Source organism: Penicillium malachiteum, assembly GCF_028827825.1.
Source record: "Penicillium malachiteum strain IBT 17515 chromosome Unknown utg000001l:1.0-8184562.0:1.0-8186909.0, whole genome shotgun sequence".
Taxonomy (NCBI): domain Eukaryota; kingdom Fungi; phylum Ascomycota; class Eurotiomycetes; order Eurotiales; family Aspergillaceae; genus Penicillium; species Penicillium malachiteum.
This window is the reverse complement of record NW_026643094.1, coordinates 7,989,833-8,015,157: the sequence shown is the minus strand read 5'-3', so window position 1 is coordinate 8,015,157 and position 25,325 is coordinate 7,989,833. Positions and strand designations below refer to the sequence as shown.

Below are 25,325 nucleotides of genomic sequence, written 5' to 3'. Positions count from 1 at the left end.
CATGTTCAATACAAAGCCCAAGTCGTATATATCAAGGTCCAATTGAATTTCCCACAAATGATCAAAAGCAGTCTCTCATCAGAGTAGACAGCTCGCCTCCATAGTCAAACATGTAAGCCCCATTGGGCATTTGCTGCCAGGCTCCTTCATCCTGTATTGGCCCTGTGCCTAATCCCATAATCTGCTCTTCTACATTCCCGACCGCTTCAAACCACTCCATAAGTTCTTGCGTCATTTGTGCTCCATCAAGTGGCGTCAGACTGTTGACACTTGCATCAGGGGCTGGAATGGTTGATTCCTGTTCAGTTGCGGGTTCCGGTATAGATGCTTCATCATCGACAGGCCCGTCTGGCCGAGCCTTCTGCACGCTAAGACCAAGTTGTGGACCCAGTTTACGAAGACTGCGGATTGATTTCCATAATCTTCGCGAGATGTATGACTTTGTAGAGAACCCTTTGACTAGCTCTAATGCCCAGTAGAATTCCTCTTTGCAAGATACACTGAACTGGGATGGGGCTTGCGAGACAGCCAGGAACAGCACCGCCAAAGCCGATACCAAAAACCAATTGAACGTGACCTGCTGAAGCTGATAGATATCCGAGGTCTCATTCAAGTGGGTGATGAACCGAATAGTTTCTTTGGCAATACGAACAACGGTTTCAGATTCGCTGGGGTACCGAACAATATGACCTGCGGTATGCAGTACTGGTCGATGAATGAGCATCCGTAATTGATTCGCTCGCAAATACAGCATTGCGCGTAGTCTGCGAATACTTCTAGGACCCTCGGTCGCTGCTTCCGAGTCTGGAGTACTGGGATGATCCAATCGCAGTGAATCAGGGATCGTCTCGACCCAACGCAGAACTTGCCAGTCCAAGTAGTTCATTTCCTCTTTTCTTATCTCGTTCGTATTGTTGAATGTCGAGATAAATTTCCAGACTTTGGCGGCGATGCGACTGTAGCGAATCATCACACGGAGGTAAGGGGTTTTCTCCTCTGGCTCCGGAAGCCAAGGGTCAATATCAGTATCTTCAAGTGCAAAAGGCATACCCGTGCCGAAGCTCCAACGCATGTCAAGAATATAGATGGACCAAAATAGTCGGAGCACACGATCCTTTCCTATTGCCTCAATAGCCGGCTGATTCAAGGTTTCTCGCCTGTGTAGCCCTCTCTCAAGGCACATGCGCTCGACTATTCCGATCGTACGCCACGCGAGTGTCTCTTCATCCATTTGAAAATAGAATATGGACTGCAAAAATGTCAATAGGAAATATGGAATGAGTATTGGATATCAGAGCCCACTTACTACCAGAGTCAAGAAAATGATGCTCTTGATATCAGGGGGACCCCAGACACAGTCACTTTGAACTTCGCGTACGCTGTCAAAAAGAGCGATTGCTTGCTCACTTCGGCCACTAGCTTCAGCTGTGAGAGCACACGCAAAAACCAATCTAAGGATATAAACATCATGCCGCTCCAGGGAACTTTGTCCTTCGTCCGGAATGACGGAATTCATGCCGTGGTTCATCAGCCCATATAGTCGGTGCACCTGATCCAATAATTCTGGGAGTTCCAGAACGGGATACATGATTCCCATTTCATCCTCATAAACCTGACAAAGTCGCAAAGCTTCCTCTTTCGGAAGCGCCCATAGAGGATCCACCACCTGCCGCACCCCGAAATCATAATTTGGAGCAGATGGAGACGCAAGAGGAGATGGTTCCTGCATCATATCACCTTCATCGCCTATTTCATTGCGTTCCACGATGCCTCGCTGTTGTAGGCTAGACTTGGCCAAACCAAAACTAAACGCCGAAGTCGTTGGCCCTTGGAATGGTACTTCGGCAGTAGTTGATATTCGTCGCAGCGATCTTTGAGTGACTACTGGGCCATATGTTGCTGCAGCCGATCCGACCACGCTATTCCGCACACCAGGAAAAGGAGGCGTGTCACTATGTGTCACAGAACGAACAGCTGCAGATAATACGGTGATTTGATCCTGCATCGACCTCATTTGTTCAAATAGTCGATCAAAGTTTCTATTAAAAATGCGACATTTAGCGTTGGCTTTCCTGCTTCATATCCGATTGGGTATGCATGAAGTGGAAATATGCAGTCCTTCGGGGATGGATTGCGTACTGTTGTTCACCGACACTATCTTGCGGAAGATTCTCCACGTAAACACATTCGATATTTTGCCGACCGCATCGATGACATGGAGTCTCGCCATTGCATTTAATCTTGCGGCGCTTACATTCATTGCTAGTGCAAAAAGAGCTTAATTAATGATTTAAATGGGGCACGAGGGTCAAAAGCAAGCTTACCAAGCTCTAGCAATGTACTTGCGGCGCTTTTTCCGCGGTCGGTCATCCTGATGCTCAATTTGGGAATCATCAACGGATGGTGCTTTTCCCCATCCTTGCATCGAGTCGAGGTGGTTCATTTCCAAATGTGTGTCAAATAATGTAGCTTCACCGGGGAAAGCTAAGGGAGGAAGTGCGGGGATGATATTCCGCGGTTAAAGAGAGAATCGGGATTGGCGGACAAGCTCGGTAATACTAATGAAGATCACTTACTTTTCATAAATCTCGGAGTAATTTTATGGTGGCAAATCAATGAAAATAGTTGAATTGTATTATCTTGCAATTGTATTTATTGCTATTATTCATATATCCTAGTATCTCAACAATGTATCCATCAAGGAAGTTGGTATAATTCTTCAACAACACCACACTTCTCAGCCCAAGGAAGACCGCTCATATACGGTCGCGGATAGTCGATGTTGATAGATGCACTTCCATCAAAACTATCCCATGAGAATTTCTCAAAAACAGCCAGAGATCCTTCATAGCCACGCATTTTGAGATACTCCTTTGAGGGATTAGGGTTGCCTGTTCGGGCAAATGAGCCCCACATATCTTGCTGGAGATTTGTGTGACCAATGTCGTCAGCAGTTCGAACAGGCTGGTCAAAGATGTAGTAGGATCCGAATACTTCGTATAGATCACCGGAATGACAGCGATAGTAAGGTGTGTCTGGTTCGCCAACGGGGAAAGTACATGAATCGTAGGGATCATAATAAGACAGGGCATACGCACGAAGATTGTTGTAGTAATAGCTGTAAAGAAAAGAACATGTCAAAATCTGAAATTGCTCTTTTCATATCTCTTTTTTTGGAATATTCGAAGGGATTGACTTACTAAGACTTGAAAGCATTCGCTTCATAAGCAGCCTTGATAAATTGCTCACCAGGGCAGGTAAGATGAACCGTTGTAAATGCATTGATAGTGTTGTTGTCTGAGCATGAAGGTCAATTAAATCGAATATGCATACCGTTATCCTCTAGTAATGATGGCCAGGACTTACAAGCATTGATTGAATTCGAGCCATTATTCCAAACACCAGACTCTTCGACCAGAGGAGGCCAGTCATCGGGATACTGGGAGCCAGCAAGTGACCAGAGAGTTTCGTTAAAGTCGGTTGCATTCTGCAAAATCATCGTTCCAAGAAGTCTGTAGTTTTAGTCAGTATATCCTGCTCATTGCATTATATTGCAAGCTCAAGCTTCACTCAAAGCTTCCGCGAAAGATCAAGAAAGACGTACGACTCTCCCTCTTCGGGCATTGATCCAGACATAAAGTGCACAAGGTTGAGCTTTCCTTCCCTGGCAGCAGCCACACTCTGGCCAGCAATCCAGATACCATCAACAATAGCCCCAGTGTCAAAGTTATCGTAACTCTCACCAACCGTCCAGGTGATGTTGTTCATGAACTCATCGAGGGATAGACTTCGAAGACATGAAAGACGCTTCGCACCAATGGCATCTCCGCAGACTTCCTTCACAGCGGGCACTGGGTCCGAGGGATCTTGTCAGTCTCTTTAACTGAAGTGGGGAGGGATAGGAATAAAATGATATACCTGTGGCATTGGCGACCTCTTCCTGAGTCACGGCTGGCCCAAGAGCAGCGCTATGCAAAATTGCCGCAGTAAACAGCCCAGCTGCCTTCGGGGATCGGACCATATTCATAACACTTTCACCACCGGCACTTTGTCCGAAGACTGTCACACTATCGGGATTGCCGCCAAACTCCTTAATGTGATCTTGGACCCACTGAAGGCCAGCAACAATATCTGCGATGCCGTAGTTGCCGTCAACATAGCCGTCGTTGAAAGAGATGTCACCTAGATATCAAGAATCAGCTCTGGGATTCTCAGTAAGTAGAATATGATAAAGGACAACTAACCGAAGTTGCTACCACGCCAGTTGATACTAACAAGGACCACATCAGAGCGAGAGGTCAAGCTCGCGCCATCGTAAGTGGCATCAGTCGCAGTACCACCGCCGCCGTGCAGCCAAAACATGACCGGCTTTAGGTTTTCGGGCTCAGTATCCTCTTTGCCAGGCAGATATGGAGTGAAGATATTCATCAGAAGACTATTAAGTCGCTATGTTAGTACGCTGTTAGATCTAACAAAGGCAAAAGGAAATCTGAATCTCACCAGGCCTCTGAGTTACCCCAAGGATTCAAGCCGTATGAATTGCCATCAAAGTAGCCACCATTTGCAGGACAGGTCGGACCATCTATATTCCAATCAGGTCAACCCACTTTCTTGAGGGGTGAATTTGGATACTGCATACAAGTAGTGGTATTCAGAACGTAGTTTGTCTCGTTAGTGTACCACTGAATTGGGTATGCCAGCCGCAGCTCATTGATGGGTTGAAGGGCAAACGGAATGCCCAAAAATCGATATGACATATGGTCTCGCACACCCATATAGGTTGTCCCATTGCTAGAGACATTAGCTTTCGGAAAGCTGTAGAAGGGCGCATCGACAACGTCGACGAGTGGGGCGGAGTTAGTGCAGATGAAGCGTCGGGTCTTCTTTCGGGATATAATGTTTGTTCGTTGGGAGTTTGACCCCGATGTCCAGAATTGCTCATCGGGCGATATGGCACCGATATAGGCCTGATATTGCAGGGGAGTCTGGAATCTAGTTATTTAATGAGCATGATACTAATATACCGGGAATCGAAGTACAAGTATACTTCTTCAGCTCTTGCGCATTTAATAAGACTTCTCCATTTCGGGTACAAATCTCTTTGGCGTCGATTTTCGTCTTCGGATCAAGGAATAGTATTGAGCTAGGTGTCTCTGCATGCGCCTGAAAGTGAATTGTGTCAGATATGAAATGAAGATCAGTTATCTCGGTACCTTACAGTCCAGTTGCCATCGTTTTGATAGAGGATAGCCGATTTCAAGGTCAGAGAACCGACATTCCCCTCACTACTGGAAGTTGTAGATCCAGTGTACAACCCTGAGACATTCCCCGAGAGCAGGGCTACCAGTACCAAGAGGGAAAACATTGAATGGCGTGTCGCTCAGTGAGCTCAGAGGTTTAGACTGATCGTAGAGTGAGACGTTACAAATTGCTCCTCGGGATGTTTCCACTGGCAGCTATTACTACTAAATAGGGTCTTAACTTGAACTTATAGAAGAAATTGGTGCAAGACCCTTAATCCTTCATGTACCCCGCTGTGGGCTGACCGGATCATAGAAATTGTACTATTTCAAATCATCATGCAATACCGTAGGGTTCAAGTTCAAAAGGCTCTTCCTGTATTAATATTTGAATGTAGATTGTGGGGATTAGTTGAATAATAGACCCTGTTCTCCACATCGAACCCCGATAATTCCTGATTCAGTATTCTGAGCCGGAATAAGATTGGAATTTTACTCCGACCAGATATTCATTCCTGGTAATAATAAGGAAGATCTTCTTTTTTTGTCTGATCTTGCAGTTGCTAATCTATTAGAGTGTATACACTACCTAGTCCGGAGTAGCTTAGCATGGTCATTCCACATGTCTGACACTCTCTGAGTCTCAAGCTATTGAGTATCTCCGGTGGCTTCAAGTTGCCCCCACACTAGTCTAGAGCCACCTATCAACGAGTATTAGACCAACTTAGCTTCATGATAATCTCATCTTTGGCTGATCTTTCATCCGAATTGTCACTCAAATGTGGGGAAATTGTGGGGGAGTCGAGACCATTTTATTCACCTCATGTACATAACATCATTGAAATACATAAACCCACGGTGTTGGTACACAGTAGCCCATGAAGAAAAGGCAAATTGGCTAAAGTATGAAGAAAGAAGTAAAACAAATAATCAAAGATCCTTCGTACGTTCATCACTCTCCGCAATCCATCGCTCCAATTTCTTAGGATCCCGAGCAACAAAGCCGACCTTGAAAGGCTTAGGCTCAGTGGTGAGGGCAGTAGCGATGGCATTGCAGTCAATCGCATCCAAAATCGGAAGGTCACTTGCCTTTTGTGCTGGCTTCATTTGGAACGCGGTGATAAGACGGATGAATGCCGTGTAAAGTTCACGGTTCGCCAAATGAGACCCAGCGCACATCCGAGATCCGGCTCCGTATCCATAGTGTGGGGTGCCTGATCCTTCCTCAAGTTCGAGGTATCGCTCTGGGATAAACTTGTCGGCTTGCTTGAAATGATCCTCGTCGTAATCGGCGGCATAGGCGTTCTATTTTGACATGAGTAACTGATAGTAGGATTAAGAGAGCAAGGTCGGGAGTACTCACCATGAAGAATGTCGTTCCCTTGGGAATTGTTGCGCCATTCCATGTGATATCCTTGGTTGACTCGCGAGGAAGACAGATCGGGATGACTGTCCAGAATCGCAGAACCTCCTTGACCAGAGCTGTGATATAAGGCACTCTCTCCTCCACCAAGCACTTTTCCCAAGCATCGCCGTCGGGGTAGACGCTCATGATTTCATCATAGGCCTTCTTTTGAATGCGCTGACCATCCTCCGACGCCAAGTATGCAATACCCATGATCAGATTTCCAGGAACAGTGTCGAGACCGGCAGAAACCATGGTCAGACAAATCGACTTCACCTCGGCTATATTATTGTTAGTATGGATCATTCTAGATTTGCGCATTTTTCACCCAGGATTGAGCGGCGGGGTCTTACCATCATTCAACTTGGCCTCGGGATCCTTAATAATATTTCCAGTGATGCAAGGCTTATCGGTACCCTTGGCAATTCGGTCCTTCAGCATGTCCAGGAGATATGTCAAGTACTTGTCACGACGAGCGCGGAATTCTTGGGCCTCGTTATTCATCTTAGGTAAGAGCCGGAGCAAAGGAATATAATCCTGCCAGTTGTTTGAGGTACTGCGGAAATTCGAGACACCACGCTCCACATCTACAATCTCCTGCAGCAACTCGTCGTTCACATTGCCCTCGATACGGAATCCATAGTTCAATGTCAAACTGGTGTTAAGCGCAAATCGCTGGAAGTACGCCGTGGGGTTGATGTCGCAGGTTCCATTCTTACTATCCCGGTATAGTTCCTTGATACTGGAGTTGGCTTCAAGGTCGATAATCGGCATATAAGATTGCACCGCAGGTCGGTTGAGGGCCGTGGCTGCCGCCTTGCGACGACGCTTGCAGGACTCATCCCATGGGGAGGTACCAATAGTAAATCCCTGAGAGCTAGAGACAACGCTGTGGAAGGTATGGAATGTGGGTCGAGAGATCAGAGCCGACTGGTCCTTGATCCAAATCTGGCGCACGGAATCGAAGCTATTCGCGAAAACAATTCTCTACAGGAAGAGTTTGGCGCGTCAGATCATAAAAGTTTATACCTCAGGACAGTATTATAATCTCACCTTATTACCCATGCGCACTTGAAAGACTGGACCGAATTTCTTTGCCCATTTCGCGGCTACCGTTGCGTGTTGCTCGCCTAACTGCAGCAAGTTACCGAAGAGGGGCACACCAGGAATCTCAGGAATACCCTTGATCTTTGGAATATCAGTTCGATTGAAATAGCGGATGATGAAGTAAAGTGCCGTTACTACGACAAGAGCAACCGTTTGGAGAGTCATGATTGCAGATCCTCGTCTGTATGAAGCTTTGTCTGGGGATAAACTGGATGAGTTGGCATTTCTTATAACTTTGTCTCGGGCGCATAGGCGGCACTTTTCCGAAAGTTATCATGCATGCAAGATTCTGAGCAGGGAAGATTGACACTTGGCTGCATAATAGTGTAGCCAGTCATAATGGTCTAGATGACCAGTAGTCTCCACAAGCGGATGTCGGAACGCACCTGTGGAATAATGACAGCTTCATTCCGCAACGGTTTAACTCCGAGTCAGCCAACTGCCGGAATGTGTATAGTAATTTAGAACTGAGGTTCAACTTGAAGATAATATGATCACTGTGATAGCCCATATAATCATTTATGTAGTATAGGTAATACTTCAAACTCCTTTGTAGGTACTTTCGAACGGAATTACTAGTATAATACTAGTATAAAATATTCAATCCTTCTCAACAAATCCTCTTCCGTCTTCCCCGCGCAATTCTACCTCGGGACCCATAATGCTCCACATTAAATGCTTGAGTCTCATGAGTGGTTGGCGCGGGCATCATTCCGTGAATCCCGCGATGGAGCAAAAGAGCCCCATATGATACCCCCCCATATGATACCACTTCAAGTTAGTACTCCGATGTACAATGAGCACTAACATTGAAATTCGAGTGTTCAAGCTGCAATCACCAAGTTTCAAGAATGTTGAACATTGAATAATGTCACATCAATTAAAAAATAAACTCATCTATACGTAGATATAGATAACTTGAAGGACCTTATCAGGGCTCAATAGTAGAGCATATGTAGCAATGTCAACTTGAACCTATACTAGTATGCATCAATTGTATTACAGTGCAGTAGTGAGTTGTACTAGTAGTAAGGCTTTGGGGGCCGTAAATTTCGTATTTCAGCACTCAAGTGCTTGCGTCACGGTGCCCATTTATGTGCATATGCACATGTGTAGCCTGAGATTCTCTGAGTCCTGATGTCAACATAGAAATCCCAACATCAATCGATGTTTGCACATATTCAATTCCAAGTTCTACTAGTAGCTCTCAATGACAAACCAGCACTCGGATCTCGGGATGACCTTCAGATGTTGGGGTATCTTTTGTAGTTCAAGTTGAACATTTGAACAATTGAAGGATCGTAGCTCAGGTTCCAGAACCTGGTCGTACTACTCATAGCATTCAGAAATTTTAAATTCAAAAACCCTGGACATCCGAGAGTCTGGATGCAGTACATAGCTTCAAGTTCGTGGCTGCAAAATGGGCGCAACTCAGTGCCAGTGCTTAACAATGCCCAAATCTGCAGACATCACTCTGAAATAGGTATAATTTACTAAATCTTCAATTTTTCTGTCTTCACTGTAGTACTGCTAGTGCTACTATATGTAGTATTGACGTCACGGTGCATCCTGCCACGATTTGCTGCTGCTGCTAGCTAGGCTGTTGAACATTTAAATCATCCCGCCCTTGGGCCGCGGTGGATATATCACTAGTATCAATCTTCACAGGTTCAAGCTACTAGTATGGTCATTCAGGTCCAATTCAAATGAATTTATATCGAAAAAACCTTGTATTCATCAACAATTCCAAGTCCAATCACTAGGTATTTTCATCTGATATAATATGGATGAAAATCCTGATTGTGCCATGTTGGGGATCGTAGCCTGACAAATAAGGCATTCAGGGGCCACCCCAATTGCTTCCAACTTGAACGTTTCAAATTCAAACATTGAAAAAGCAATATCTACTGTGACCACTCGGGCAGTAGTCAAGAGAAGCTCAAGCTGAATTCATCATGTCGTCTGATGCATTTCTCCCATTATCCTCGTCCCCAGCTTCTCCCAGACTATTGCCGCGGCGTCCCAGTCTGGATCCAGAGCGGGACATTCTAACACCGCGCGGGCAACGTATCTGGACTTGGTTACCCAGTCGCAACTCCAGCACTGCGTTACGTGACCTCGATGAAGAATCGATTTCCCCCATTTTTGTCCGACGGGGCTCTCGGTTGATTGGACATAGCAATCCTCGATACGAATGGTGTGTGACCTCGTGTATAATCATGCAAGGATATTTTCGGACATCAAACTGACCATATTCAGGCAACGGTATTATCGATCACCAGACAGTCTGAAAGGTCTTCGCAAGCCAGTGTAAGTACTTTACCGTTAATTCATGAGTTCTTCTCATAGGGTGTTCTACATTTTGTCTCTGATTCGACCTCCGGAGCTCTGATCTAATATTTGTAATAGCCGACAATACTATGAGAATACCAACTCGTTAATCTCTCAATATCTATACATAGATCGACTTTTGGATTCTTCTCTACCACACAACCTGATCGAAGATTACAATGGATGTCACCACCATTCACCACTGGCACCTGAGGCTTCTCAGCAATCAAACGGGGCCTCTGAAGCTGAAGCTACTCAACCCGGGTCACAAAATGCCAGACTCAAGCGTACAGCCCATAACTTGTATCGAATTCCAGATGAAACAGCACCACTACTTACCCCACCAACTGAGAATGACAACTGTACTCACCATGACATGCCGGACATGGAGTCAGAGCACAGGATGAGCCCAGAAAAAGAGGAAAAACTCATCAATCTTGCCATTCGCATCAACTTCGCTGCAAATGTGATTCTCCTCGGCTCGAAAATAGGTATCATGGCTTTGACAAGTTCCATGTCAGTCCTAGCAGGATTGGTTGACGGTGTACTCGATTTCCTCAGCACCGTGATTATCTGGATTACGACCACTATGATTCGTCGACAAGACCGTAATCGATATCCGATTAGTCGGCGCCGATTGGAACCACTGAGTGTCTTGATCTTCTCTGTGATTATGGTCACCTCCTTCTTTCAAGTAGCAATTTCTTCGATCAATAGGTTGATGGGTCAGGATCAAACGCTTGTCGAACTTTCTCTCCCATCGATCGGACTGATGGCAGCAACTGTTATTATCAAGTTGCTGTGCTGGATATGGTGTCGTCTTATTCCTAGCCCAAGCGTGCAAGTATTGGCGCAGGATGCTATGACAGATGTTGTATTCAACACCTTCAGCATTATTTTCCCGTTGAGTAAGCAACCAAAATTGTCCATGTGGTCTTTCATTTACCAGGATTTTTACCTAACCATTCATTGATACAGTCGGATCCTTTGCACGCCTTTGGTATCTCGATCCTCTTGGAGGTGTTTTCCTATCAGTCTACATCATGTGGAACTGGGGTCAGACTGCAAGCGAGTATATCCGACGACTAACAGGTGCTGCGGCTTCTGCCACGGATCATAGCATCCTGCTCTACATGACTATGCGATTCTCGCGAGTGATTCAGAAGATTCAAGATGTCAAGGCGTACTACGCAGGCGATAAATTGAATGTCGAAGTTGATCTCGTTGTGGATGAGAAGACCAGTCTCCGTGACAGCCATGATGTGGGAGAGAGCCTACAATACATCCTGGAGAGTGTCCCGACCGTGGATCGGGCTTTTGTCCATCTGGATTATGACGAGTGGAATCTCCCCAGCCATATGAACCAACTGGATCGTTGAGATTTTCAATAGGCTGCGTGATGTTCGTCCACCTGGGCAGCTCCAGCCTTAACAAACAGAGCTACATTATTATATTATCATAGTTGGCAGTGTTACGTATGAAGTAGAGGAATAGCAAACAAGTTTTCATACATGTTACACATAAAGACATCATTTAATTGTACATAGACAGATAACAAATGAGAAACAAAAAAACAAGAGACACCGCCGACATGCTTATCATCATCTCTCATGACCACCTGGGTAGGAGCTAACGCCACACAGACAAACCAAAAAAGGCCTCCATAATGTACAAATAAGATTATTCCACCCCATTCCGCGCCTCACTGAAAAATGCAGGATCCGTTTGAAGATGAACTTAGGAAAATGAGAGGATAGGAATGAAAATAATCTCGAGCATATTAGACTCTTTAACGAGGCGGGTGGGAAGATGGGTGCAATGGCCCGGGCATTCCGCCTTGCAGCGAGCCCTGACTGTACACCCGATGGTGAGTTGGTGTAGACGTAGGATCGCCCAGCGAACCTGGTCCTGGAGGTCGTTGATGAAGAGTTGGCATAGTTCCTGCAGCAGATGGAGGTGGCGCATAACCCATTCCATTTACAACGGAAGAATGCATCCCCGAGGGCGGAGTGTAGGAACGTCCAAGACTGGACAATGGTGGCATAGATCGACCATTCTGAGCTTGCGGTGGAGGGGTGCTATGCCCGTAATGTGAAGGGCCACCAGTCAAGCTAACAGGTGTCGACCGATGAGATTGGTGGGAACCACTGACCAAGGTCTGAACATGTTGTTGATAGCTTTGATTAAGCGGTTGGACAGAGATGGGAGATGAAGTGACTGGAGAGAAAGAGGACTGGGAACCTGACTGGCGAGGCATGCTGTAAAGACTCGCCGATGACTGGACTTGGGCGGACGGCTCCTGTCGTGGAGCAAACACACTGCTTGCCCGTGAAGGTGGAGAGGCAGGTCGATACGCGGAGGGCTGGGTTGCCATGTCACGGGGATCGCGAGAATTGGAAGCTGCAGAGGTTTGACCAGCAGAGGGTTGAGCGAAGACAGACGAGTAGACTGGTCGCTGAGATCCTGGGGGTGGAGTTGGCGCAGGGGAGGGAACAGCAAGATTGTTCAAGGAACCTGCCGACTGAGGACCCGGAGACGCATAGTGCGAGTACGGGTTCTGGGAGGTCACAGAAGCCGTCGGACGACTGCTTGGCTGCGATGGGGGCGGCGGTTGGGGCTGAGACCCAACCTGCTGTGCTCGTGGGTCAAAACGCGCCATCCAGTCGTTATTTGCCGATGCGCCTGCACTACCCGGGGGAGGACCGTAGCTTGAGTATTCAGAGTAGCCACGCGATGGAGTCGGGTATTGAGATTGTTGACCATAGATAGAAGACTTTGATGATCCGCCAGTAATGAGACCCTCATCCGTGCGAGTCGAGCCACTAGGTTGGTACACAGGGCGTGCAGATGGGGGTTGAGGACTGGCAAAGCGCTTCTTGGGCTGTGGCTCCTCCGGCTCGTCATTGAGAATGCTCATGATATTGGAACGCTTCGCAGGCACCTTGGAATCAGGAGCCGGGGTGGCGCTAGGTCGTGGAACATCCTTTACAGGTGACAGAGCAGGATGAGGTGACTGAGGAAGCCCGAGAGGTTGACCTGAAAGCGAGTAATACTGTCTCTGGCCGAAGGGATCGCGGTGCACAGAAGCAAGGTCAAGTTCAGGTCGGGCTAATTGAGTTGGCGATGCAGGAGGTTGAGTAAGACTTGGGCGGCGCGAGTGCGATGAGCCGAGAAGAGAAGACGGCCCTTGAGTAGACATGTATGCTTGCGAGGATAAAGGATCCATTCGAGCCAACTCTGGGGGCATGGGCGCTCCGGGGGTGTGTCGTGGTGGGATGGGAATGTCTTGAGCACGAGGAGTTGAATGCGGTGGTAGAATTGATGGATCTCCTCGCCGGTCATCAGGAGTGAAATACCCCATGCGTGGACCTGGGATTCGTTGTGACTGAGCGGTCTGTCCACGCATTCCTCGGCCATCATCACCAAGACCTGCAGCAGCCGGTGGCAGAGGAGCAGCGGTAGAAGCTTGTGCTAGAGGTGGGTAACGATTGGAGCTTCGGTCGCCTTCTGGTAGTCGACCGTGCATTGGCATTGGTTGAGGAGACATTGCAAGTGGCTTACCCTTGGAGGAGAACCGTGCCTCATCTGCCTCGCTCAACATTTCACCATGTGGAGCAAGTGGGCGAGGAACAATTGCAGACGGCGTCGCCTCGTAGCGCCGCTTAGGGGCAACGCTAGGTACTGGGAGAGGTCCAGTCGGTTCACCACGAGCCTTCTTATCTTCTGCAGCCATCAGAATCTCCTCAAAGTCCTTGTGGCCTGAGTCGAGCCTGCGTTGGTAGTAGTTTTTGACCTGTGAAAATCATTATTAGCTTAATTCAACACACTGTAAAGGGTGAGGCGATCTCATACCATCACTGTTGTCTTAGTCTTCATGAAATTTGAGATACCTTCAAAGTCACGGCCAAAATGTGCAAGCAATCGAGGAAAGTCACGTTGTTCTGGAACAGACCAGTAACTTGTGGGCTGCAGGGATCCGTATCCACCTTCTGCTGGCTGCTTAGGTGGCATCGCTGGATCGATTTCTGTGGATTCAAAGACATAAACGCCATCCTTCGTCCTTCCACGTCCGGCTCTGGGACGTGCAATGGGCGGCAGGGGTTCTCTGTCCAGAAGGTCTCGATCTGGGGGCAAGGGAGATTCCAAAACTCCGTCAAGTGTGGATTCCAATTTGGGTAGAGTTGGCAACGGAGGATTCCCTGGCGGTGGGGGCAACGGTTGTGGTGGTTGAGTTTGGCCACGTTGGTCCTTTTCAGCAGTCTTCGTACGTTTCTGACCACGCGCAGTGGCAGTCCGGCCGCCACGTCGAGACGGAGGCTTCTCAAGTGACTCGGTGACCCTCGTAGTTTGACCACGGCGACCCGTCGCTGCCCCTTCTGGATCATTTGAATCACCAAAAGTGGGCGCAGCAGCGCGTCGGGGACGCCCCGTATCAGTGACCGCTGGAGTCTCCTCCTCTCCCTCAAAATCCGGCTTGACAACACCCAAGTCGGCGATCAGGGCATTCGACTTCGGCCGGGAGGATTTGGCCTTCGTCTTGCCCCGCTTGCTCCACCTTTTATATAACTTGGCTTTATACTTAATCTCTTCCTTTGTGAGATAATAATGAAGAATACACTGCTGGAAGTCTCGACCAGGAAGAGCCTCGGCGATCTTGCCCCATTTCTTCGGGTCACTCATGAACGCGTCTGTGAACTTGGAGTGCTCTTGCTCGGTGAAGTCATTCGGTGGCGGATGGAAGGCAAACACTTGCAATGCTTGGTCAGGATCCACGGTATTGTTCACATCCTTGAAGACGCAGGCCTTTTTCTCTCGAGGCTCCAGCATATCTGGAATCACGGCCTCACGAGACAGGTCGGGGCGAGCGGTGGCCATTTTGGTTCGTCGTCGTTCAAGTTCCTGTTGGGCCGAAATTTCAGATGCCTTCAATGCATTGAGGAAATCCAACTCGCTGTTGCCCTTGTACCGTCTACCTTCACGACCATCCACCGGCACAGTTGGAGTAACAGGAGCCGTGGGTGGCGGGGGAGACATAGGACCGGGAGTCATAGGCTTTTTATCCTTTGAATGATCTAATTCCCAGACTGCCATCCGCCAGGGTTTGTAGTGAGATATGTACTCCTCCCTCAGAGCGGCATTTTTGACCGAGATTTCCTGCTGGCGCTTAGAAAGTTCATTGCGGAACACATTCTTTAGCTGCTCTTGTGTGGAATCATTCTCGTGCCAAACTTCCATGTCCGAGAGCGGAGTTGGAGGGCCAGAGCTTAAGAAAGGAAGACCGTCGATATTGACATCGGGATAAGACAGCGCAGGTTGCATTTCGGGTTGAGAAGCTTCCTCGGTCCCATCTTCCCCCATGTGGGTATCCACCGTCTCAGTTTGCTCGTTGTTTGACACCTCTTCATCTTTTGCTTCCACCAAGGGAGCGGACGGCGCGGGTGTTGGCCCTGAGGTTTCTTCTTGGGCAATCTTGCCAAGTAACTGAATTCGGAGGAGAAGAGATACAATATGAGGATCTTCCAAAGGAGAAGGAGGCAATTCTGCTCGGAGGAGTTCCATGTCTCTTTCAAAGAGCCGTTTTCGCTCTTCCAGATATTCATGAGTGAAGACTTCAGTCTCTTCATCCTCATCGTCACTCGATGGTGCCAAATCGGAGATGAGAGCGGAGGCATCTTTACCTTCCTTTTTCTGATCCTTGGGGTGGTCTTCATCTTCTTCTTCTTCCAGTCCGTCTCCACCTGTCGATATCACTGGTGGACTGCTGCGAATGGGAAGTTTCAAGGATGGGGACTTAGGAGAAAGGGCGCTTGTAGTTTCAACAATGACATTCTGCTCTTTGGGGAGGTCTTCCACTGGACCAGATGAAGGTTCCTGGGATTCTTCCTGGGGTTTTTCGTCCTGTGACTTCTCGTCCTGCGGTTTGTCTTGATGGGGTTTTTCTTCGAAAGACTTCTCGGCAGGCGGAAGTTTAGTTTCCAGCTCGTCTGTTTCTTTCTTTGGTGGGGCAACAGATACAGATGGTGCCCGATTGAACACAGGACGGCTCCAAGGCTTATTGCCTTTGTTTGGGCCACGAGGTGATGAACCTGGCCGTGACTGATAAGCACGAGGACCTGTCGGAATGTTTGATGTTTGCATGCGAGGGGAAATAGATGGATCTCGCGAAAGTGAACGGGGTGGAGGTGGCAATCGAGAGATGATTGGAGAGCTAGACACCGGTGTTGGCTTTGGAGGTGGTCCGTGCGATTCTCCAGCGCCATGAACTGACGCAGAATCCCTTCTTGCCATGGCAGCAGGAGCAGTTGGAGGAGATCTATCCGATAGCTGCGTGGATGCCCTCGAGCCTCGGAACGATTCATCCTGAGATTGCCGGCTATCCAATGGTTGGCTTCGGGATTCTGAGATTTGCGGTGTTGGTGGTGGAGGTGGCTCAGCGCGTTCGGCCCTAGGACCTATCGGAGGGTGAGGTAATGGTTTAGGAGGTTTTTCATTTTGATTCTGATTTTTCTCTGCTTGGATAGATGCATCACTTGGCGTACGGCCATCGATTGAGCTCTTTGTTGGAGGTACGGATGGTATTGGAGCAGACACAGAGCCAAAGGCCGGAACTTGAGGTGCAGATGGAGGAGGAGATTGTTGATTAAGAGGGGCCACTTCCTTAGCGGGCTCGGGGCGAAGGGGCGGTGGAAGAGGTTCAGAACGATCACTATCACGTCGTGCCTCGAGGCTAACCGCACCTGGAATCATGGACGGTCTTCGGCTTTGGTCCACAGGAGTACTATTAGCATCAAGACGATCGGATCCGAGGCCAATGACGGTAGGTGGAATGTGAGCGATAGACCCGGTACGGCTTTCTGTCCTGCTTGGAGGACGATCTGCAGCGGCTCTCTTCCATAGCTCTACGGGACGATCGCGATCCTCTCGATCAGGTCGGCGAACATCCCAATCCTCTCGTCGATCAAATCGTTCCCGTCGATCGATAAGGTCTCGGTCTCGTTCTCTGTCACGCAAGATATCACGATCTCGGTCTCGGTCTAAAACCCGTTCATTGCGGTCCATTGGTGGGCGATCTCGATCCATTTCTCTCTCACGCTCGCGCTCAGCCAATCGATCTCGGCCACGATCTCGCCATGTATCACGGGATCGGCTGCGTCGTCGGAAATTTTCTCGATCATCAAAAAAGGACGGACGGCCTCGACCTCGACCACCTTCCCAGTCACCTCGACCTCGGCCACGCATTCCACCTCGAGGGTGATTTCCGTGATTTACATGGTTGCCGTGGTTGCCATGATTTCCAGTAGGTGGTGGACCATCAGGGCCACCTGATGAAGCAGAAAGGATACTATCTCTGGAGTTGCGTCGCATGCGAACTAGGTCAAAATCAGCTCGGCCGGGGAGTTCTCGCGTATCACGGAAGTCGCGCGGCGGAGACCTTGAGCGACCTCGGCCAAAACCAATACGTGTGTCTCGAGGATCAAAGTCGCGATCTCGGCGGCCCCAATCTCGATCCATGTCGCGACGGAAGGGAGGCGCATCGCGAGTATCTCGAAATTCGCGGTCGCGGTCACGGTCTCGTAAGTCTCGGTCTCGATCTCGATCTCGATCTCTGAATTCACCTCGGCCATAACCACCACGACCTCTGCCACCGAAGTGACCAGCGCGAGGCGAGTCGACTAAAGCGCGCGGGCCGCGTGGAGGTTCTCGGCCAAATGGAGGGCTGCCGTCGTCAGGACCACGGGGACCAGCAGGAGGTCGACGGTCGCCAAAACGGAGGGGGAACGGTCCCGGGAGTTAAACCCGGATGAAGGAGGAAATCTGGACGACATGACCAGGTCATGCTACCATGAGATGACCTGGGGTGAACAATCACAGTGTTGAATGACGGGTGTCGAAACAGGGTCCCGGGAATGCAGAATCCAGAACCCGCTCTCGGTCCCGACTTTGGGGGGGGGCTACACGTGATTTGAGCACAGACCAGGGTCAATATCGTTCAAGATGATCAAAATTCGGAGTTGAAGGGGGGGGTGACTTGACACGGGCAGGATGACCTCAAGATCGGAGGATTATGGGGTACTATTTTGAATGTTTCGGAGTTCACGAGAGATAAATAGAAGGGAAGTTGGATTGTCGAGGCTTCTAAGGTTCATCTCGAATGTCACGTGGTTTCAAGAGCAAACTCCATGAGGAACAGCGCCCCGTGCACCTGGAGCTGAGTGGAGCCCCTTTAATTAAGGGGACTACATTAATAGCTTGATACTAACCTTGTTAATGCCGGTTTGGAGAGAAGTATTATTTATTTAAAAGCTGTATCGGAAGCTGAATGTGATGGTTTCAATCTGGTTCAAGCATTGACATTGATCGAATGAATAGCTACAAGATACTAATATATAGATGCAGTACGGAAGTATGCCTAGATGTCATGAAAGATGCTTAGCGTTGGGGGTCTAAAACGCCACAGACCAACCAAGCATGAACATGAGCATAAATGAACAATTAAGATATTGAACAATTCCAGTGATTGTGAATTCCAGAATATATTGTCTTTTATCACAATAGCAGCAGGAGACAAAAGAATTCTATAATTGAACCTTGGACTATATTTCTTTGTCACGTTGAGGCCTCAGGCAACCACACATATGCACTTATAGGTACTGTGGCCTTAGGTGTCAGTTGATGCCTGATGATAATGATTCCCCGCCAACAAAAAAAATAGTTCCAATCTCGAGTCCCCGTGATACGCAAATCTCAAATTCAGCCACATATAACTCAATCTCATAAGGCCATTGGAGTGTGATTCCAAAGCCTTTCATTTGTCTCTTTCTTCTTCTTGAAGGTTTTCCTCTTTATTTCCCCACAAGTACAGCAGATTCCACAATGAGCCAGTCAGCTGCCCCCACCTCTGCGACCAACTCGGTCCTGGTGGCATCAGAGCCCATCCCAGAGGGAACTCACCAAGTGAGTGGTGTGGACTTTGATAAGTTTCAAGGCCGCGATATTACTGTGGCCGAATTGGTGGACAATTTAACCCATACGGGTTTCCAAGGAAGTGCAGTTACCGAGGCTGCCCGAATTATCAATGAAATGGTAGGTCTACATGAAATTAGAAGTTGAAGTTGAAGTTTAATACTAAATTGTTCCTTCTCTGAATAGCGCGCGTTCCGCGACCCCGAAACTGGAGCCAAGACCACCATTTTCCTGGGCTATACTTCGAACCTCATTTCCTCCGGCCTGCGCGACACTCTTCGCTACTTGGTAAAGCATAACCATGTCTCGGCTATTGTGACCACCGCTGGTGGTGTGGAGGAAGATATTATCAAATGCCTGGCCCCGACCTACATGGGCTCGTTCACAACACCAGGCGCCGGATTGCGCGCCAAGGGTCTCAACCGTATTGGCAACTTACTGGTGCCTAATAATAACTACTGTGCCTTTGAGGATTGGTTAATTCCGATCTTGGATCGCATGTTAGAGGAACAGGAGGCTGCCAAGCGTAAGGCTCAAGAGACTGGGGATGAAGAAGATGAGCTCCACTGGACCCCCAGCCGGATTACCGAGCGACTAGGTCTGGAGATCAACAATGAGGATTCCGTCTTGTACTGGGCTGCAAAGAATAAGATCCCTATCTTCTGCCCCGCTCTGACCGATGGATCCCTGGGGGACATGCTCTATTTCCACACCTTTAAAACATCACCCCAGCGACTCCGAGTGGATATTGTGGATGATGTGCGTCGCATCAACACGATGGCAGTGCGGGCCGCACGGGCAGGTATGATCATTCTTGGCGGCGGCGTGGTCAAGCACCATATTGCCAACGCATGTTTGATGCGCAATGGGGCGGAACACGCAGTCTATGTCAACACGGCCCAAGAGTTCGACGGCAGTGATGCAGGGGCCCGCCCGGATGAAGCTGTCAGTTGGGGCAAGATTAAAAGTGACGCTAATGCTGTCAAGGTGTATGCCGAGGCCACTGTAGCATTCCCACTTATCGTTGCTGCCTCATTCGCCCGAGCGTCGCCTTCACAGAACTGAGGGAGTTTTTTTTCTTTTCTTATTCTTATTTTTTGGTGGTTTGGGTGCTGCCGATATCCGGACGTGGAACCGGGGAACCTAGAACATGGCGGAGTCTCAACTCCTTCAACTCCTGCATGGCCCCCCATGAGAAACAAGGGTCTACCAATGGAGGGATCAAAAAGCACCTCATGACCCACATCCTCACAGATTTCAGTCATTTTGTTAATGACTGGATCAGCCTTTACTCTTTGATGTTGAGGACTTAGTCTAGTATTACCCTTTACTTCGAGTATATGAGAGACCGGCCTACGATACACCGCCTGGGATTATTGGGCTGAGTATTAAGGCACACATTGTACATATCAAAGATCACGGGTTACTAGAGGTACGAGTGGCAATATAGAGGGGAAATTTTAAGCCGATCGGAATTCATCCGTTTCAAGTGGCAATTTGCAGAATGTATATCCGTTATCAGTATTTTTTGTAATTTTTTATAATTATTTTTTTTTTTTTTTTCTCTTTAAGGTTGGGATCCGTTGGTTGCCCTGAGTGGAGTCAAGGATTTTCTCAATCTCCACTATCATGGAACACGCCTTCACCGCTGGCATCGAGTTAATACGAAATACGCATCCTTCGAAGTAAACGGAGTCATCTCTTTTGTTTGTCTCTTTTTTTCTATAAGAATAATGTAAAAGACCACTGATGTCATTGAATTGAATTAAAAAAAAAGACCAGTTGACTTGATCTTCCGATCATCTATAAATGGATTTAAAGCACATGGGGAAATCACGGGACTCGCATTACCGCGTGGACCGGAGTACGAAGAGGATCCTTGACCCACTAATCCCCCCCGGACTTACTCTTTATCGCCTTTTTTTTCTTCTCTTTTTTTTTGACTCATTCTTTTTGTTGAACTTTCTCTTCTTTTCTTCTCTTCCTCTTTACTGTTCTCTCTTTCTGCATATATCATCCTTTCAATAAACTACACCATCACTTCGGATAACCCTTATCTCTATATCAACCCGAGAGATCAACAAGATCAGAACAAAGAGATTCACCAGTACTAACAGTACAGAAACGCCCTTACGATCTTTTTCTTTTGAGAGATTTTTTCTCTCTCTCTTTCAATTTGCAATAGAATGGATTCCTCTCGAAACTCGGCCAACTCACGGTCTTCGGAACCCATTGATAGTCACATCGGATCTCAGTCAAATATCCCGGAATCCAATGTGATCCCGAACTCTACTGCCGATGCAGTGCCACCTACCCACGGTTCTCAACAGTCACAGTCCGAGTCGGAATCACAGAGTACGGCAAACTCATCACAGGCGAGGGAATCAGAAGAAACCGAACATGCCTATTGGGCCGAATTCGAAGAAGACAACTCCAGTCCCGATGAAGAGGAATTGAAGGAAATTGACTCAGCCGAAGCGGATTACAGTGCCTGTGACCGTATGTTTTACTTATCTTCCCCTCCTGACTTATGGATAAGCCTAGGGGGAGGCAAAAAAAAACAATGCAATTCGCGAATCACATTTGACTAACATATGATAGATACATACTGGGAAAGCAATTTCTTTCGAGATTTGGACGACCCGGAATACCAGCCTAGGGAAAAGGCTCGCCTAACATGGAAGATCAAGGGGGTGAGAGGAACACCCGAAGCGCCCAATCGTGCCAAAGTGATGCGGTCTCCACCCGCATTTATTGGTGGGTACTGGTGGCGAATCAAGTTTTACCCTCGCGGCAATAATGTCGGTTCAATGAGTATCTACGTTGAATGTTCGACAACTCTTCCCGCTCCAGATGATCAACTTCCCGAAACCGAGTTCACTGTTCGTCGCGGAATACCCGCTTCTGCCTTGAACGAAAACTCACCCGACACAGATCTGCACACACCCGCCACCAACGACTCCGCAGCATGGATGGAAAACTACAAGTCGCAATATCCTTCTGCAGCCTCGGCCCCCACACACGCCACGTCGAATTCTTCGGACCAATGGCGAACCTCCGCCCAAATTGGTGTGATTGTTTACAATCCCGATGAACCACGCACCGGATGGATGCAGTCTTCATGTCACCAATTCAATCCCAACAATTTGGACTGGGGTTGGACTTATTTCCACGGCCCATGGGATCAGATCCACACCCGGCGACGTGGTCAGCACCGTGCGCTGTTGAACAACGACACACTCGCATTTGATGCTTATATTCGTGTGATTGATGATCCCACCAAATCATTGTGGTGGCACCCAAGTGATTCCGAACCCACCTGGGATAGTCTCGCCTTGACTGGCTACCGTCCACTCGGTGATTCGGTGATCAATCATAGTGCCGAGGTGGCAGGATTAGCTTCATGGCTACACATTGCGCCCTTTTGCAAAATTATCCAGAGTGTGGATGTTTTGGAGCACCTGAATAACTGTGATGTGAAGCCTAAGCCTCTTTGTGATGCTCTTCAGAAGTTGCTCTGGCAATTGCGGAGTCGTACCCATTCACTTCACTATGTGGATACGGAAGGCATTACCTCGACTCTGCGCAACCTGCGCGAGTTTTCTGGAGACGTATCGGAGTTTTGGGAGCGCCTCCGTCGGACTTTGGAGCTGGAACTTTCAGGAACGAACGCCGGTCAGGAACTGGCTAAGCTGTTTGATAGCCCATCGCTTCATTCCCTGCCGGCAGCAATTGGCGATGCGGTCTCCATCAACACTTTGCCCGCGGGTTTTAATTCTCGTATTTGCATGCAAGCCGACCATGTGAAGTCCATCGGAGAGGGCATGAAGGACTATTTGAGTGCAAAGACTGGTCGTTGGGCTCTTCCCTCAATTCTCCATGTTGAGCTTAGTCGTCAGACCATGGACAAGAATATGCGCTGGCAATTGAACTTCAACAAGGTGGACTTGGACCAAGAACTGGATCTCAGCGAGTGGGTTCTGGACAGCCGAGGCAGCAAATATGTACTCTATGGCTACGTGGTTCACCGCGGTCGTCGCACTTCCGGCAAATTCTTCAGCATTCTTCGCCCTGCTGGCCCGGGTACCCGATGGTTGGCATTTGACGATGGTAGTGACAACCGTGTGGAGTGTTTAACCCAGAAGACTGCTCTGGGCCCTCACCTGGGTCTTGACGCTTCTCAGACTGTGGATCACAAGAAGGGCCACGATGTTCCTGTTGTTGCTATGTATGTTCGTAGTGACATGGTGTCCGAGCTTTTACCTGGTCCCCAGGGTCCTTGGGAGGTTTCCGATGCACTGAAGGAATACTACGAGACGGGCATGTATAACCCCGGTCCGCAGGTTGCAGACAAGCCAGCGAATGAGGACATTAAGGTTGAGGTTTATTCCTTACCTGATTATGATCAATTGGGCAGTCTCTTCGATACTTATGATCTGATGTCGCATGCGAAATCGAACAATGGCGTCATGTACATGAGCCTTCCCCGTTCTTCTCGTCTCGCAGAGCTACGTAAGAAGATTGCCATGTGGAAGTCAGCTGGCGAGGAAGCCATCGGTGCTGAGCGGGTTCGGCTCTGGCACATTGGTCATACTCGTGCTCAGTGCGGCCCAACTCTTGCATTCGATCATATCACCGATCTGAACACTCCATTGGATGCTTCTGCAGGAACTGTGCGATTCTGGATGGAGACGATCTCGGAGGATGATGCTAAGTTCTTCGCTATCCCTGATCCTCCATCGGCTACCACCGCGGAAGACAAGCATGGGGAGTCTATCGATGAGCAGCCAAGCTCAGAAACCACTGAGCTTCCAACATCAGTCAACGATGGAGACGCAGTTGCTAGTTCATCTGGAGGTGATGGCAACAACGCTGCAGAGAACTCTTCGCTGCCTGTGACCTCATCCGAAAGCGAGGAAGCCGCTGAAGAGCGCGCTGAGCATGATGCCGTTCTAGCTGTTGCAGCCGCTCATGACACCAACTCTGCAAACTCTCAGCCTGCTCCTATCACCTCATCTGGCTCATCGACAGAAAATGGCCCAGCTTCCTCAGAAGTAACTCTGCCCGTCGGACACGCTTACTACTTCATCCAAGTTTTCGACGCCGACAACCAAGTCCTACGCACAGTGGGATCATTCTTTTCCAAGCTCGAAGCTAACGTGAAAGCCTCTATTCGCAAGCACCTTCAGTGGCCGATTCGACGAGATTTCCTGATGTGGAAGCGAGTAGACGGAACAACGATCACCGCTCTATCGCCCGCCGAGAATTTCATGGATGTTGTGGTACCACACGGATCGTGTATCATCGTCGGAGATAAACTCACCAAGGACAAGCGATCTCAACTTGGAATTTCCGGACAATTCTCCAGCCCCGATCGTCTAGTCCAGTACCTCTGGGCCGAGTCCCGCGATCACCCAGTTCAAGGATTCACAGGTACAAAGACGATCGAGCCCACATTTACCAGCGACTTCTACAGTGGAGATTTCCTTAAAGGATATTACCACGGACAAGGAAAACACCTATCTGGAACCGGAACCGTGTACGAAGGAGATTTTGTATTCGGACGACGACACGGATCAGGCAAGATGTCCTACCCAACGGGCGATACCTACGATGGTGAATGGGTTGAAGATGTTCGTCATGGACAAGGAACGTACGTCGAGAAGAAGACTGGGAACAAATACGTTGGTGGCTACAAGGATGGAAAGCGTCATGGGCGAGGTATTCAATACTTGGAGGTTGCAGATGAGGAGATGGATCTGTGTCAGATCTGTTACTCTGAGGAGCAGGATGCTGTCTTCTGTGACTGTGGTCATGTTTGCGCGTGTGTGACTTGTGCTAAGCAGGTGGATCTTTGTCCAATCTGTCGCAAGACTATCAAGAGCGTTATTAAGATTTACCGAACATAAATCGGTGGGCGAAGCACAGCGGAGTTTTTTTCTTTCTTTTTCTTGAAGCATTTTCTGAGACTCGGTATTCATTTCTTTTTGTTAATTTTTTTTTTTTTTGGTTTCGGTGTTTATACATGATGCTTGGGTCGGGTTCATGAGAAAGATCCTATACGATTTTGTTTTTAGATGGCGAGAACAGTTTCAAGTTTACACTACCAGAGATGGATGACTGAGTTTGTTTTGTTTCAAATTGTTTCATCTTTGCTCTATTTCATACATACTAGTATTCTGCATGTCTATCTCTGGACATAGATCAGACATATATAACTACAATTAAAGATTGAAGATTGCACTTGACGCTGAATCATTTTGACATTTAAATAAAAA

General features: G+C 48.3%; 8 protein-coding genes across 8 annotated transcripts; 3 read left to right on the top strand and 5 right to left on the bottom strand.

Annotated features, from left to right (window-relative positions):
* Positions 1-61: 61 nt before the first annotated feature.
* N7483_002969 (putative C6 transcription factor) lies at positions 62-2,443 on the bottom strand (the record flags this gene model as incomplete). Its single annotated transcript, XM_057086406.1, has 4 exons — positions 62-1,249; positions 1,307-2,039; positions 2,140-2,262; positions 2,325-2,443. The coding sequence occupies 4 exons, from the start codon at positions 2,441-2,443 to the stop codon at positions 62-64; spliced, it is 2,163 nt and encodes a 720-aa protein (XP_056952555.1).
* A 254-nt stretch (positions 2,444-2,697) lies between these two features.
* Positions 2,698-5,365, bottom strand: N7483_002968 (uncharacterized protein; the record flags this gene model as incomplete). Its single annotated transcript, XM_057086405.1, has 10 exons — positions 2,698-3,118; positions 3,201-3,297; positions 3,367-3,512; positions 3,605-3,851; positions 3,919-4,182; positions 4,245-4,435; positions 4,501-4,582; positions 4,640-4,992; positions 5,048-5,163; positions 5,219-5,365. The coding sequence occupies 10 exons, from the start codon at positions 5,363-5,365 to the stop codon at positions 2,698-2,700; spliced, it is 2,064 nt and encodes a 687-aa protein (XP_056952554.1).
* An 805-nt stretch (positions 5,366-6,170) lies between these two features.
* On the bottom strand, positions 6,171-7,917 carry N7483_002967 (cytochrome P450; the record flags this gene model as incomplete). Its single annotated transcript, XM_057086404.1, has 4 exons — positions 6,171-6,545; positions 6,604-6,926; positions 6,999-7,632; positions 7,699-7,917. 4 exons carry the CDS (start codon positions 7,915-7,917, stop codon positions 6,171-6,173), a joined length of 1,551 nt encoding a protein of 516 aa, XP_056952553.1.
* A 1,790-nt stretch (positions 7,918-9,707) lies between these two features.
* On the top strand, positions 9,708-11,462 carry N7483_002966 (cation diffusion facilitator family transporter; the record flags this gene model as incomplete). Its single annotated transcript, XM_057086403.1, has 4 exons — positions 9,708-9,949; positions 10,012-10,062; positions 10,162-10,991; positions 11,062-11,462. 4 exons carry the CDS (start codon positions 9,708-9,710, stop codon positions 11,460-11,462), a joined length of 1,524 nt encoding a protein of 507 aa, XP_056952552.1.
* A 410-nt stretch (positions 11,463-11,872) lies between these two features.
* N7483_002965 (MYB DNA-binding domain protein) lies at positions 11,873-17,448 on the bottom strand (the record flags this gene model as incomplete). Its single annotated transcript, XM_057086402.1, has 2 exons — positions 11,873-13,876; positions 13,936-17,448. The coding sequence occupies 2 exons, from the start codon at positions 17,446-17,448 to the stop codon at positions 11,873-11,875; spliced, it is 5,517 nt and encodes a 1,838-aa protein (XP_056952551.1).
* A 5-nt stretch (positions 17,449-17,453) lies between these two features.
* N7483_002964 (uncharacterized protein) lies at positions 17,454-17,708 on the bottom strand (the record flags this gene model as incomplete). The annotated part of the gene is made up of 1 exon (XM_057086401.1): positions 17,454-17,708. One exon carries the CDS (start codon positions 17,706-17,708, stop codon positions 17,454-17,456), a length of 255 nt encoding a protein of 84 aa, XP_056952550.1.
* Positions 17,709-18,957: 1,249 nt separating this feature from the next.
* On the top strand, positions 18,958-20,112 carry N7483_002963 (deoxyhypusine synthase; the record flags this gene model as incomplete). Its single annotated transcript, XM_057086400.1, has 2 exons — positions 18,958-19,167; positions 19,234-20,112. 2 exons carry the CDS (start codon positions 18,958-18,960, stop codon positions 20,110-20,112), a joined length of 1,089 nt encoding a protein of 362 aa, XP_056952549.1.
* A 1,121-nt stretch (positions 20,113-21,233) lies between these two features.
* On the top strand, positions 21,234-24,956 carry N7483_002962 (putative MATH and UCH domain protein; the record flags this gene model as incomplete). Its single annotated transcript, XM_057086399.1, has 2 exons — positions 21,234-21,546; positions 21,649-24,956. 2 exons carry the CDS (start codon positions 21,234-21,236, stop codon positions 24,954-24,956), a joined length of 3,621 nt encoding a protein of 1,206 aa, XP_056952548.1.
* Between the last annotated feature and the right edge of the window lie 369 nt (positions 24,957-25,325).